At 44.1% G+C, this 14,868-nt stretch overlaps 1 protein-coding gene across 3 annotated transcripts in view; it reads right to left on the bottom strand.

Moving 5' to 3' along the window:
* Positions 1-220: 220 nt before the first annotated feature.
* hip1 (huntingtin interacting protein 1) overlaps positions 221-14,868 on the bottom strand; it is a 48,579-nt gene continuing 33,931 nt past the window's right edge. For 2 of the 3 annotated variants that reach the window (XM_037124282.1, XM_037124302.1), the window contains exons 12-32: positions 14,643-14,740; positions 14,450-14,522; positions 14,168-14,351; positions 13,735-13,823; positions 13,395-13,511; positions 13,077-13,178; positions 11,444-11,446; positions 10,927-11,121; positions 10,625-10,772; positions 10,404-10,490; positions 9,074-9,181; positions 8,064-8,200; positions 7,844-7,954; positions 7,583-7,641; positions 6,151-6,244; positions 5,207-5,307; positions 4,790-4,895; positions 3,970-4,093; positions 3,704-3,765; positions 2,944-3,061; positions 221-2,764 (exon numbers count right to left, since the gene is read on the bottom strand). In XM_037124282.1, the coding sequence (XP_036980177.1) occupies positions 2,754-2,764; positions 2,944-3,061; positions 3,704-3,765; positions 3,970-4,093; positions 4,790-4,895; positions 5,207-5,307; positions 6,151-6,244; positions 7,583-7,641; positions 7,844-7,954; positions 8,064-8,200; positions 9,074-9,181; positions 10,404-10,490; positions 10,625-10,772; positions 10,927-11,121; positions 11,444-11,446; positions 13,077-13,178; positions 13,395-13,511; positions 13,735-13,823; positions 14,168-14,351; positions 14,450-14,522; positions 14,643-14,740 (2,127 nt within the window). In that variant the 3' untranslated portion in view covers positions 221-2,753. The remainder of the gene's footprint in view (positions 2,765-2,943; positions 3,062-3,703; positions 3,766-3,969; positions 4,094-4,789; positions 4,896-5,206; positions 5,308-6,150; positions 6,245-7,582; positions 7,642-7,843; positions 7,955-8,063; positions 8,201-9,073; positions 9,182-10,403; positions 10,491-10,624; positions 10,773-10,926; positions 11,122-11,443; positions 11,447-13,076; positions 13,179-13,394; positions 13,512-13,734; positions 13,824-14,167; positions 14,352-14,449; positions 14,523-14,642; positions 14,741-14,868) is intronic. The other variant, XM_037124293.1, reaches the window with a different exon arrangement.

Here is a 14,868-nt window from a genome sequence, read left to right on the forward strand (position 1 = left end):
TTATTCATTTTCCAAGAGGTCCTCCTCGCGGTTTTTCTGTTGCACTGGCAGATTAAGAAGACTGGCTGAAGCAATTTATCAATCAGCGACAGTTATGTAATAGCCAGCTTTTCCAACAAAAACACTACGTGGAGGGAAAACAGAGAGTGTCAGGTGAAAGGGCAGAGAAGATAACTGTGCTCCAACATCGCGACAGAAAGAAAAACGCAGACACAGCTCGGTCCGTATTAACGAGTTGAAATATTTATTTTAAAAACTGAAAAAATAAAAACAAACCCACCAACATAGTTTTAGTATATCATACAAAGACATATTTCAATGTTGCTATGTGAGTATTTGTTTCTCTTTGACTACAGTGTGAGGCAGTTTGAAAGGCTGGCTGAGCTGGTAGGACTACAGACACAGACCCGAGAGAGACCAGAGACAAAGAGACAGAGGGGTTAATAATAAAGAACATCTGGGCAAAAAAATACAACCAAACATCACTCAAGGTGTGCTCAATTCATCTTTCAAGACACTTTGAAATAGCACAAAAAGTAGATTTATCCTTCTTTTACAGCCAAATTCATAATGAAATGGACCCGGCGGTACTGCAGATAATACTTGCGGTTTGGAGCAAAATCCTGATGAATAAAACCCTTTTAATTCTCTGTCATCTGCTTCTCTAAAAGAATGACTGGCAAAACATTATCCGACCAGCATCTGTTAAATAAACCAGTGTCACAACTTCTTAGATACACAGCTGAAGCGGAGCATCGAAAAAAAAACCTAAGTTGTGTTAAGACACAGAGAGAGACGAACTCCAGGAGGATCAGCACTGCCATCGTCAGACAGAAAGAAGAAGCAAGCTCATCTCAAGGCCTGATCAGTCCTCTCACAGAGTCCACTGGCCACAGGATGAAAGTCAGTCCATCAGTCTCGGGAGGAAAGTCCTGTTAAATAACAACCCCTTATGGATCAAAAATAATGACTTATATTAGTTACGCGTGGTGTTCGTTTGCACCATTTTGTATCCCTAATTCAATTAAACTGAATCCTTACTTGGAGAGATGCAAAAAAAAAGATGCCTTTTTTTTCTTGATTTTAAGAAAGCAAACGATTATTTCCAACGATGGAAGGCTTGTAGTTTATATACACAGCTACTTGGTCTTGAAGAGGCGATGGAAAAGTCCACTGTGGTCCTTGTGATGCGGGGGGGGCCTGTGTTTAGAAAACTGTAAGCGGCCATCAGAAGAGGCAAAATCATCTGATGGACCCAGGTAAAAGTTGAAACGTTTCATGAATAAACAGTTTTTGTGCAGCCTTCACCAAAAAAAAAAAACTGACATTCAAAGTTGGATCAGAAATCTTTTTTTAGGACTTCTTTTTGTTGCTTCTGTCTGCAGGGAATGAGCAGGGTGGGGGGTGGTGGGGAAACAACGCTGTCAGCAGTTCATCACGTGCTGCTGCTTCGGTTACAAATTTCTTGTGGTGACCACTGACATTTGTAAAAAATATGCACCAGTGAGAAACTTTATTTAACAAGTTTGCTGCCGGAATTAAAGGAAAGGGCCTCAGCAGACCCCAAAGTGTTGTTGCTTTTCCTCTGTTTAGAAACAAGTTTCCCTCTCGGTCGACCTTTGTTTTAACCAAATAAAAAAAGGGCAAAAGACAAAAATGACCCCGTTCCCTTAGTGTTTCTCTCTCATCAGATCTACCCACGATGCACCGCTACCTCTGACTGATGTAGCATGAGGTAGTTGGCTGTCTCGGAGCTCACGGGGAGGTGGAGACTGTTAGTGCGGTGAAAAAAAAACCAAACAACTTTCATCTTCTGACACGACTCCTGGAGCAGTTTTAGGAGTTTCCACACAAGCCTCTGTCAAAATAAAAACGTACGTAAAAAAGGGGAGGAGGAGGGTCGGCTCGAGTTAACAGTCACAGGTCGTTACAATGGCGGAGAGGTGAAAGGCAGAAAGTCCAGCGAGCCAGCCGGTGAAGCGGCGTGGACTTAACAAGGTGATAACTCACAGTGAGAAGAAGAGGAGGAAGGAAGATAGAGACAGATAAAGAGCAGCTCGGCCTCCGGCAGCTTCAGAAGCTCACGACGTGGAACAGACTCGTTTTTTTTTTTTTTTTAAGTAGGAGAGCATGCATGCCATCTATGTCACACAGAGACATGGTTTTGTGGGGGGCTGTGGTGGAGCAGAGCAGACAGTCACCAGACGGTCATCTCCCCTCTCGCTACTGAGAGCTCGGCCCTTGTGCAGTGCATCCTGGGATGTCTCGAGTAGAACTTGTGCTCGTAGCGTCTCCGCTTGGGGCTCCTCGACGGAGTGCCGTTATTAGGAAAACAACGGGGGGAGAAAAAGAAAAAAAAAAAAAAAGACAATAAATACTCAATAGAAGGGATCCAGTTCACAGTCCTGGGGGAGGCGAGGGGGGGGAGGATGCGTTTCTTCCCCCACTCCGGCTCCCTCACATCCATTAGTTCCACCCTCTGATAGCCCCTCCCAGTCCTCCACCCCGTGCCGTCCTTTTTTGGGAAGCTTTTCGGACACGGGCGGAGGTGGAGAAGCGTTATTTTTGTGTGTGTGTGTGTGTTTTTTTTTAGAAAAGAAGCACCTTTTAATTTGGCTTAGATAACAAAAAGAAGAGAAGAAAAAACGAGGGAGAAAAGAGACCGAAAAGTGTGTGTGTATATAAATAGAGAGAGGCAGACAGAAGCCAGTCTTCTGGCGGAGGACGAGGGGGGACGACAGCAGCGGCAGGTCTCAACCGGTGCCTGTGGACAAGAAAGAACGACTTTAGTCATCTTCTTTACGGCACTATAATAACACAGTATTCCTTCATTATTACCTCTTTATCATCAAACCATCACTCCACTATTATGTTTTTACCGAGCTGAAACGTAAATAAGCTACCCAGCACATTTACTGTACGGTTGCTGTCGTCTGTCCTTACCCTCTTCTCCCTCGTCCCAGCCCTCCGCTACCCCGGCGAGCTCGTAATGTTTCTTCCTCAGCTCGCCAAGACGCTCTCTCTCCTTCTGCAGACGCGTCTCCAGCTCCAGGACCATGACCTGAGCAAAAGCAAGCACACACAAAACACACATTTCCCTTCACAAACCATGCAAAACTTAAAATCCCAAACAGAAGCATCATTGAATCAAACTTTATTCTACAGTAATCTATATATAGTAATCCGATAGCTACCTTTGATGAATAATTAATCATTCTTCTTTTAAACAACAACAAAAAAACAGTACTTCAGTATTTATTACATCAGCTAATTATCTAATCTAATCTAATCCTTGCTGGTTCCATTATTGTTCTAAAATTTCCCTCGTGTCTGTGGACGCTCTCTAAAAACCTTGTGTGTGCACTTACAACAATAGACAATGTGTGTGTGTGTGTGTGTGTGTGTGTGTGCAGGTCTAGACCATTCTGTGTTTTTCCTTTCAGCCACAAACACAGAGTTAAGTATTCATGTGTGGTTTGAAATGCATCCTCTTAAAGGATGAACAAAGTTGCTTCAGAGTCTAATGTGGAAACCTTACGACATTACAGACAAACTCACGTCCCATTAATCCTCACTAATTATTAAATCATTCACTCCAAAAATATCTTTCCTGGAGCTAAAACATATTTTAGACACCGGGCACTCAGCTGTAGTGCTTATCATTACACTGTATATCAGTGCCTGTCTGTGTTCTGCTGCTTACCTGTGCATCCATCTCTTGCCGTTTGATCTGGATGAGAGTCATGCTGGAGAAGTCCATCGTATCTGGACACAAACAAACAGTCCTGTTAAAACGCCTTCAGAGCTTTTCTCCTAACGCCCTCAAAACCAGAACAACATTCTTTTAAACCGAGAGTCAGAAAAGGCCACAAATACATTTTTACACAACGGAAAACACCGATAACACTGTGGACCAACAGAGCCTTATTGAACCGAACTAATCTCTCCAGTCAATATGATCCTCCTCACCTGTCTCTTCTATCTGGGACTTGCCAGACTTGGTGGAGGCCACGACAGCTGCAGTGGCCTGTGTGACGCCTCGGGACGCTTGCTGCAGGCGGTGCAGCTTGGCGCTGTCTTTGTCTGCTTTCACCTGGAGAGGAAGAGCAGCAAGCATCAAACCACTGAGGCCATCCAGTCATTCACGGCCATTCTGCCACTTTCTCTGCATCAAACGCAAGCACGTCTCGCTCATCAGCTCACTGCACTTGTCTGGGTGCAAAACACGGAGGACTGAAGCTGCCGAAATGCAAACACTCGGCGCAATAAATCAGTTCTCTGTGTGTATCTTTACATTTTGAATGATGAAATGCATAAGAAATGTAAAAGGAGAGTACACAGATGAATGAGTCGCTGGAAATAAATACATGCATACATAAAAAAATACCAGAAAATTAAATGAGAAAAGTGGACTCAATACAACTGTAATTAAATAAGGAAGAAAAGTTAAACAGAATCATCAGTTTAAGTCACATTGTATAAATAACTTCATGTCTCCATTTGTTTTTTTTATTTACTTTAATGTATTTATTGAGCTATTCATTTATTAATTTCTCTTTGATTTTGGTGGTTTCTGTCCTCAACAAAAAAAGGGACTATGGCCTGTTAGAATAAATAAATAAATAAATGACTCAATAATTAAATAAAATAATAAAGAAAAATAATACAAATAATACTAAATAAAATGGAAAAGTAATTAAGACAAAAGGTAAATAAATATAGAAGTTATTTTTAAGCTACATATTATTAGTCTGTGTGAGTTGATGGCCATGATTGGTTCATTGCTCACCTTTGAGGCAGCCACTAGCTGTGCTGTGCTGGCAGCGATTTCATGTGAACACACCATCAACTCCTCAAACTTCCCTTTGCCCTGCACCACCAGATCAGCTGCGTCTCTGGAGGGACACAACAGGGAGTTCAACAAAAACTCAAGGCGGAAACAACATCATGTGTTATTTAACGTGGAGGTCAAGACCACCGCAAAGTGAGAACCACTTCAGTTATAAATTACTTTCCACGCTGAAAACCTGACTGACTGTCTTTGCTTGTTTTTATACTCATTTCCTAGTAGAGGGTCAACAGATTCATGCTTTGAGCCATTTACGGAGGCGTCACAGCTGATTGCAACACCTTCCCCCTGTGCTAACATTATGAAATTAAGCACTTTTTATCTCTTTAAGAGACTCTGGGGAGGACTGATACTTACACCATGACCGTGGCGCCCCATCCCACTGCTTTGGAGGCAGAGATCAGGCCCTCAGTCCAGCGGGAGTTCTTGGCATAGAATTCCTTCATGGAGGCTGCCCCCTGGTGGACACGAGAGGACATGCACAAATATTACTATAAAATACATGATTATTTTCTTCTTTAACTTAATAAATGTTTAGTTCACAACATGTCAGAAAAGTGACAAATGCCCAGTCAGTCATAGGCGACATGTTCAAATCACCGACAGATATTTGTGTTTACTGTCATTTAAAGTCCCCCTCCAGTCAAAATCTTTCATTTCTTCTTCCTCCTACAGTTGAATGTCTGACTTCACTGTGTAGAATGATGTCTGTGCAGAGTTTGACACTAGATGGCGGTTTTCACAAGTGTACATTTTTCTTTGTGCTCAGTGAAAATCTGATTGGAGAAAGATGAGATAAGACATGAAGAACCTTTATTTGCAGTGGACTATTTGTCTGTTTGTCTACGTTATGTGCTGCTTGTTTGGATATAGATTTTTTTTTTTGTCTTATCATTTCTATGGTGGCAGCTTTATTTGGACAGTTTCTGAGTCCAAGGCAAACTGTGTAATGTGCGTAAAATATTTTCACACCATACCGAAACTTACAGTATCGTAAGCACCTAATGATATTACTATTATCATCATTCTCATTATTCTCATTATTATTATTATTATTACAGACATTTTTCATAGCTGCATGCTCAGTTTTTTCTATTAGATTTCCTAAGCCATGAAATACAAATAACAACAGATTTCCTCTGTGAAAATGTCATAGCTCTACTCTGAGCTGGATGTTTGAAGAAGTTTGATGATGGAATAACAGAAAAAATGCTTTGTTCCATGTCATAGTAATGATATGAGCCACATCTCTTCCTCATTGTTAATTTCATGGGAGGAGGAAAGCCGCGGTGTAAACTCACCCTGCCGCCCTCCACGATGTCCCTTTGCAGATCTTTGGAAGACAGAATGAGCTCCTTGATCGTCTGCATCAGCTCCGTGCAGGACGCCAAAATCCTGCAGGGGGCGACAGAGCAGAGGACACAAACACTCACATACTGTAACTGTACAGCTAACACTCATCTATTTTAATAGGGGAGAATAACACCAGGAAGCCTGCTCAAGTGGCGTGCCTGCAGATATATCAAACTCATTTCAGTATCCGGTCCGATCAGCTTGTGGCGGAGAGACGTCCTCCGACTCCGGCTCCATTTTTCAAAATAACTGTTTGTTTCCCCCACAGTCTAGTTAGTGCATGACCGATGCACCACTGACCTAAATTCTTAAATACTCAATGAGGCATTTGTAGCTGCAGCGGATGTTTGTTTTCTTTTCATAACTATCTCTCGCAGCGGCGGCACAGCAGCTTATGAGAAAACACATTTTCTCTGGTAACATTCTAATTAAGCCAGAAGAAGACATGAGAGAAAAAGTCACGAAGAAATAATTGGCTGAATTTGCGCACAGAGATTTATTACACAGACCGGATGAATAACACATTGCTCTCTCTTCTGAGTTTAAAAATGAATGGACACAAACCTAATTACTAGACGACATGCGCGCTTACATCGGTGTGAACTGGTGTTCCAGTCTGTGTGGTTCGGTGGAGATTTACGTGCAGGCGACACGTCAACTGTGCTGGTTAAGTTTGGAATTTCTTCCCAAGAATGTAATCAAGGGATCTGTGAACTTCCTGGAGCTGTTAGCGGCACAATACAAATACACCCATTTGGTACAAGATGTCTATGATGGGATAATAGTTTGTGCTGCCACTCCAGTGAAAAAGCAACTACAATATTTTAACTACAGACAAAAACAAACTTTGCGAGCCAGTCTTAGAAGTTTGCACCGTCTGTGTGGCTGAACTGATGGATTTCGCCGCCCATCGGCCCTCAGACTGTGTGACCGTCTGCATCTGCTCTGTCACACATCATGTGACCGCTGCCTCGATGAAAAGCATCTCTAGCTCCAATTCACCGGAGGTTTTGGTCCGCTGTGTGCATCTGTGAAAGGTGAATCGGTTCCTCGGTCTTCACATATTTTCACCCACTTTCCTTCCTCTTTCACAACTGATTTGTTGAGTTGAGTTTCTTCTTTAATCTTAACGCTGTGGGAGAAGATAAAGCCATAGCAGGAAGAGAGTCTGAGGGTCAAGTGTGTTTCTATTCCAGGAAAATGTGATAATGAGGTCGGCCTCGTTCAGAATCTCATTCTGATGCAGGAATCTTTAAGTGCTCAGTTAATTTGAGGATTAAGGCCTCAGACTTTTTCACCTGGGAGACGGTCGGTCGTTCTTCGGACCCTATCAGGGGGGTAAAAACTGATTCTAGTCTTTTTCATTAATCTGGGTTTTACCTCTCGTTGACCTCCATCTTGATCCCCGTATCAACCGCTCGAGACTTGTTGAGCATTTCCTGTTGGGATCCGGGGAGGCACAAAGGAGACAGAGAAAGACACTTTGAAGTTAATGCTGCTGTGAAGTGAAACGGGAGGCAACGTTTTCACACAGCACATACGAACACATCTGCTGTCAGATGACCACGGCCAAAAAGACACACACACACACACACACACGCACACACGCACGCACGCGCACACACACACACACACACACACCTCTATCCTGGCAGCTGCTGACTCCACAGCAGCGGAAGTGGCAGCCATTTCCTGCTCCACGAGATCTCCCAGCTCCCCCTGCTGCAGCTCCAAACCCCGAGGACGCAGTTTCTAATCAAAGAAAAGAGACTTAAGTCAGGATTAAAGCCTAATTTAAACAAGTTTTTATCACAATTAGTACAAACATCAGTGTGTGTGTGTGTGTGTACAGAGTACAGACCTCTGCGGTGGCCAGGATAGCCTCCAGTGCTGCCCTCAGCTTGCCATTGTCTGCTGCAGCCAGGCTGTCCTGCTGCTTCATCTGGCCCAGCAGAGCCAGAGCTTCAGCCCCACACGCCTTCACACTCTCTGACAGGGCTGATGCGGACAGAGACAAGGACAGGGAGGACACATGTGTCAACGCCACCGAAAAACACAATGACATGCCGAACGAGAACCATCAACGGGCCTGGTTTCATGATAGATTTAATATATAGGGACGTCTTGAAGCGTTACAAGCCCACATGTTTCATTATTTACTCTCTGTTTTCTGTTTAAAATATCATGTTATGTCTAACTCTGATGGGTGACCATGACACTAGTGGCTGCAGCTGCACTGGTAATTACACTGACATCCCCTCAGGCAGAGTGTCAACTAACAGCTGAAGCAGCCACTCTGATGGGAGGAAGAGGGGAAGACCAAAACTACCTCGACGGCATCTGTCGACAACAGCCAGCTGACGTGCCTGTGCCTTGAAACGCTGCGTTCAAATGTTTCAGCAAAGCGCGGGCGGAGACAAGGTCAGCGCGCTCCCCATCGATTTGCCACAGACGCACCATCAGCTCGACCCAGTTTCAATCCGACGTGTTTGTTTCTGTTGCACTAATAATAGCGCTGGCCAGAGCTCCATTATATTTGGGCGTGTTTCGACTTGCTCAGGCTGCTAAAACCCCAAGAGGCCAAATCTTGCAAACATTACTCCAGAATTAAGTCAGCAACTCTGTTTTTTAACTATGCCCGTTTTGACTGGATTTCTCACCAAATTAAAGAGTCAACAGTTTCAGCTTAAACTGGCCAACCTTACTGTGTACACGCAGCATATCAAGAGGTAGCAACTCCCCACATACGTGTCAGAACGTGTCGGTGTCTGGGGCCGACTGACTCGCCCACAGATTAACATCAGGAGGGAAGAGGAGAAGACGATCTACTCATCTCTTTGTCTCCGTCACACATGCGGGCGTGGAGCTTACCATCAGCCTGCTCCACAGGCACCATGTGGGAGGTGGCACTACCCTGGACGATGGTGTCGCCCACCAGGTGGCCACACTGGGTGACCACTCGCACCAGATCAGACACACCTGGACAAACAAACAATAGAACGGGCAAGGCTGGAATCAGAATTGATCATTTGAAGGTGATAAGGTGTAATCGATGTGAACAGATCATTTCTAAAATACTTTCCCTTTTCTTTGTTTGTTTAAATCTATATTCAAAGTATATATATTATATATATTACATTATATATATCTAAACACACACACACACACATTTTCAATATATGTATCTATGGATATGTATGAATTTGCCTTGTTTAACTTACACCTTTAAAACACTACTTGATGTTATAAGACTGTTAAGATTACTACAGGAATACTTTCGTTTTCCTGTTTTTCTGTTTGTCATATGGTTTTCTTTTGTCTCTTTGTCTCCTTTTCTTTCCTAATGTTTTGTATTCAGTTTGTGTGGATGCCCTTTATGTAACAGAAGTTAAACAATTTAATATAATAGACAACATAAACACAAATAAAACAATGGTCAACATTTATCATTATTTCACTGCTGCTTGAAAGATGTCTACGTATACTTCCTGTTATGTAGTAACTATGTTATGTTGCATGTATGTTGATGTCTTTACTGATTCTCTGTTGAGGCTTTTAACTCACATTTTTTATTTAAATTCTGTTAAAAAAACATTAAACATTCAAAACATAGATGTATATGTGTTATATAGAACATAACATTTAAACAACTGCCTCAACATTCAGGAGGGAGAGTAGGAAGCTAACAGCTTGTTAGCTAGCAGCTAGCACACATTGATAAGCTGTGTTGGGCAGAACACAGTATGTTACCTTAAAACACAGAGTGACATGTGGTCAAACAGATTTTTCTGTTGGGAATTGCAACTAAACTGAAAATGATGTACAACTGTCAATACACCTTTGTACAGACAGCCTGGTGTTGACTTTAATGATTCATATTTAAAGCCCTGACACATCTAATGCTTGCTCATTATGTACAAGTTAATAACATTTCTTTATCACATACAGTATGGTGTATCTATATCATTTCTGTTTGTTTTTTTTGCAAATAACAGCAACACAAACAAGCCATGAGTATATTCAATTATTTAGTCCACATTAAGTTAACAGGTTAATGACACTGGTGGTTTTTGTTATTCTATTTACATTCCATTGTGCAATTTACTTCATAATGACACGTTGAAGCAGAAAACCTGCCTATTGCCAGTTTAAGTCAAAGATCTGACTACAGTCCCTCATGAGATCAGACTAAACCTCTCACCCGTGTTGTCAGCCAGGAAGGCCTCTCTGGCCGACTGGAGTCTCTCCATACAGTCCAAAGAGGCCTGACATCTGGATGCCAGGTAGTCTGCAGAGATAAAACAGAGTAAGACTGGAGCTGAGACATAAACATGCAAGCACGCATATAAACCTCTCTAATCACAGTGCTAATTAGCATCCCAACACAGACGGAGAGCAAAAATCAGAGCATTCGTTTCTGACCCGCGGAGCTGGTGCAGCTGATGTGTGCCGGGTCGTCTATCTGAGCCAGCGAGTCCTGGATGATCTTCTCCGCCTCCTCCACAGCTCCCTGCAGACTGGACCAGCGAGCTGTGACCAGCTGACTCTCAAGGGCCTGCTCCCTGCTCTCCTGTGGACGCAAACACACACACACACACCCCAACCTTTATTAGAAATGCCAGAGGGTCCATATGTTAAACATTCTCACAGGTTCCCTGAAACATCTGCTCAATTTATTGCAGCTAATTAAGAAAGTTAATCAAGAGAGATAACTGAGACTTTACCTTTTCATTGAGCTGGTTCTGCAGGGCTTCCGCCGTCTTCACGCCGCTCTCCCGCTCGGTCGCCAGCGAGCTCTGGACTCGCTCTAGCTCCTCCCCTCGTACGGCCAGCTCCGCCTCTACCTTCGACAAGGACTGCACCAGCTCCGCCTTCTCTGTCTCCAGGGTGACCAGCTGCGAGCTCAGCACCTCACTGGACTGAAAGGTAAGGGGAAGAAGAGAAGAAGGAAGTGAAATGATTTGTGTAGCTGTCATGACATCCTCAGCCACACAATTCTCTCCTTGTTTACATCTGTGGGCAGGCGTGCAGTCCCCCGCAGAGGTTTGAGGTCAAATTTACAATCAGACAAAACCCTGGGAAGTCATGGTTGTGCAACCAGAGTGAGGAGTTACTTCAGACCCCGCTCACAGGAAGTATATGAAATGACATTATTCGGACCATTAACTAGCCCCCACTTCTGTGCGTAGGAGTTAAGCAATGTGCATGAAAGTGTTCTGCAGGTAATAAAGAGAGACTTACAGCCTGTGTGCCGGCAGGTCCGACAGAGAGGGAGAAACGTGGAGAGATGAGGGAGAAACACAACTGTTAAGAATATGAACGCAAACCGCACTGCAGGAGATAAAGAGGGAGAGGCCGGACACTGAAGGCATGCGACAAGAGCAAAAAGACGTGGGCTGTGTGTGAAAGAGGATTACGGAGGGATGGAGGAGGAGGACAGAAAAAATGAGGGAGTTGACAAGTAGTGGATACAACAATAGGACGTCAGGAGTGGGAGGCTGAGATGGATGAGAGGGACGGGGAAGGAGTTGTGACGGTTAATAGCATCAATTCATGGCTTAATTTGATTTCTGTCACCCCCTCTAAAACATTTCTGTTTTTGTTTTCATCCTGGTGTCTTCTTTTAAATCGAATCCTCCAGTCGCCTGGATGTTAGACGCATCTACCCGGCTTCTCGGCTGTGCAGAGATGACAAGCGCAGGGCCGCAAGAGGTTTGAGAGGAAGAGCGGAGGGTGAAAACTACCCTGCCGCTGTTTATAAAAGGTTTCTCCCCCTACGCTGGATCCACTGACGTCAAAGACATGTATTAGCATATCTGTCAGAGGCCGTTTGAGATCCTGCTGGAGGAGGAACAGTCAGTGACTAAGAGGGGAGATGACATAACAGGAGACAAAAACCTGAGATGGAGGGAGTGACAGGTGTCTTACAGATGAAAGACAATGACTCAAGAGGCTGTTTCATCACAGTGAGGATCCTGGATCTGTAGTCTTCACAGTGTCAACAGTTTGATCCAGCATACAAACTAGATGCATCTTCATGTTCACTTGAAAGACAGTGTCACAATTAGGGCTCCAACTAACTAACTAACTAACTGCTTCATTATCAGGATTAAATCGATGAATCGTTGAGACTACAATTGCGTTGTGCTCATCTTAATTTTCCAGAGCCAAAAGTTACGTCTTCTCATCTTTTGTGCAACTCACAGTCCAAAAAAAACACAAAGACTCTTAATTTGTTATCTGAAATATCAAAGCACAGCAGCAAATCCTCACATTTTAAGAAGCTGGAACCAGCAAATGTGTGACACTTTTGCTTGAGAAGTGACTGAAACATTAATCGACTATCAAAATGTTGCCCAACTGAATAACAGTTGCAGCTTCAGTCAGTGACGGTAAATTTAAAACCAGAGTCTTGACATCATGATCACTGGTAACAGTCTTGTAAGCCCAGGCGACGTGCTGCTTACGGCTGAACTGACTGGATGATGAAACGTTACGGAAATCATCTGTTTAATCTTTATTACATCCAACTACAAGTATCCATCAGTCCAAATGTGACTACTGAGTGAATTGTCCAACTTGTATAAACAGATGAGAAATAAACTTATGACTGAAATAAGAGTGTGTGAAGTCAGCAGCCTTATTATTAGATTATTTCCAGACTGTACTCCATTAGGATCACACGGGTCTGTTAGTCAGGGTGAAACAAGTCACGTCGTTAATCTTTTCACACGTTCTTGTAGCAGCCGCTAATATCCGTTTTTTTCAAATTGGGATTAAATTAGTTCACAGCAGCTCGGGGGTCTCGTTAGCAGACTGAGGCTAATCCTGTATAGATTGAAAAAAAAAAAAAAAGGAAAGAGAAAAGAGTGACCTGCTGTGACGAGGCCATGGTGGTCTTCAGGGACTCCAGCTCCACCCTGTTGGACACCAGCTCCCTCTGGAGCTCCTGGAGCTGATGCAGTTGTTCCCTCTCCTGAACGAGAAGAGTAAGAATAAAATCACTTAACAAATCACAATTTCTCAAAGCAGCCTCTCAAACTTCTGAGCTGTCGCGACTACACGAATGCATTCACACTCAGGTTCTCACAGCAGATCACGTGGCTGCACCGCACTGAGTTGTAAGCGTGTCGCTGACCTGCTGTACGGGTGTGTCGGTGATGCATAATTACAGCATTTATCTCTCGCTCACCTGTCTGTCTGCGACCTCCTGAGCGGCCTTCACCTTCTCTTGCATCTCCCTCCTCACCTCCTCCACTTCATCCTGAGCCGCCCGAGCCACCGTCATCTGTCGGGTCACCTCTGCATTCTACATACACACACACAGAAGGGCATGGGACACAGGTGCAGACATGCAGAGACACACACCAAAATAATCAGGACAGAGGCTGGGACTTCAGCTTGGGGGAGTAATGTTTAAGGACAGCAGGAGGGCAGAACTTAAATTAACTTCTAAGGGTTTTTTAAAGGGGACAGAGAGAGGAAACAGAGAAGGATGTCATGAACATGAAGAAGAAATAAGACCTTCTCACCTTCCTCAGCAGGTCTGCATGACTCTGAACAAGCTCCGTGTACTTCTCCTTCAGTTTGGTGTAGCGCTGCTCGTTGGCCTGAGCTTTTTCTGGTTGGAAACACAAGACAGAGACAGAGATTAGTTATTGTGTCAGATAATCTCCTCAGAGTGTCCAGGCACACCTCAACACAATTAGGGAGAGACCAATTATCAGACCCCCCCCCAAAAAACCAAAAAAAACCCCAGCAATGCAGGTGACGCTTTTTGTCTTACTGACGCTTATGTCCCGCTCACAACATTATCTGATTGGTTACACGGCAGGAGTTATAGTCAGTCAACACTAAATGGTCGAAGTTGGCTAAATAACTAGTAACCAAAGTTACTGAATAGATGTAGAGGAGTGAAAAGTACAATGTTTGCCTCCAGAACGTCCAGAACCCAAAGCGTCTTACTCTCTATCTCTGTCAGGCTCCGCTGCTCCTTCTCCGTGTCCTCTCTGACCCTCCGCAGGTCCTCCAGCTCCGCCTTCAGGAACTCGCTCTCCCCCGCAGCCTGCAGCCTCAGGTGGCTCTGCTCCGCCAGCTCCGCCTCCAGCTCGCTGACACGCCCCCTCAGCGCCTGACACAAGCGACCACTCTGATGAAGGGATGAGAAGGAGAGAGGTTAAAGGCTGGTTCACTTGCTTCCTTATAGACTTCTTTGTGAGCGCGACATGGCGTTTGCGCGCTCCTCACCTCCAGCCTGAAAGACTCAAGCTCTTCTTTGAGGGCCTCGATCTCCCTCGTCAGCTGTTCGATCAGACGGTCTCTGATAGACACGGACGCAACAATCAATCAGAATAGAGAAACAAAATCAACAAACTGTATTTGAATGAAATGCAACAGATTGATTTTGGTCCAGTCATAATGAGACTTTTCCAAGCCTTACTTGTCGTCCTTCCTCATGCCGTTCTGACTGTTGAAGTTGAAGGGGTCTATAGCCGCCGAGGTGCCAAACAGGTCGTCGAACGTGGTCTCCACAGCAGCCTGGACGTTCAGAAGACAAATAAAGACAGGTCCAGTGAGAACAATCTAACAATATACAGGTAAAAAGATTTATACAATCCACCTCAGTGACCTCATAGTCTCATGGCTTGACCAAACATCTATAATCC

Source organism: Acanthopagrus latus, chromosome 2 (genome assembly GCF_904848185.1).
Source record: "Acanthopagrus latus isolate v.2019 chromosome 2, fAcaLat1.1, whole genome shotgun sequence".
NCBI classification, from domain to species: Eukaryota; Metazoa; Chordata; class Actinopteri; order Spariformes; family Sparidae; genus Acanthopagrus; species Acanthopagrus latus.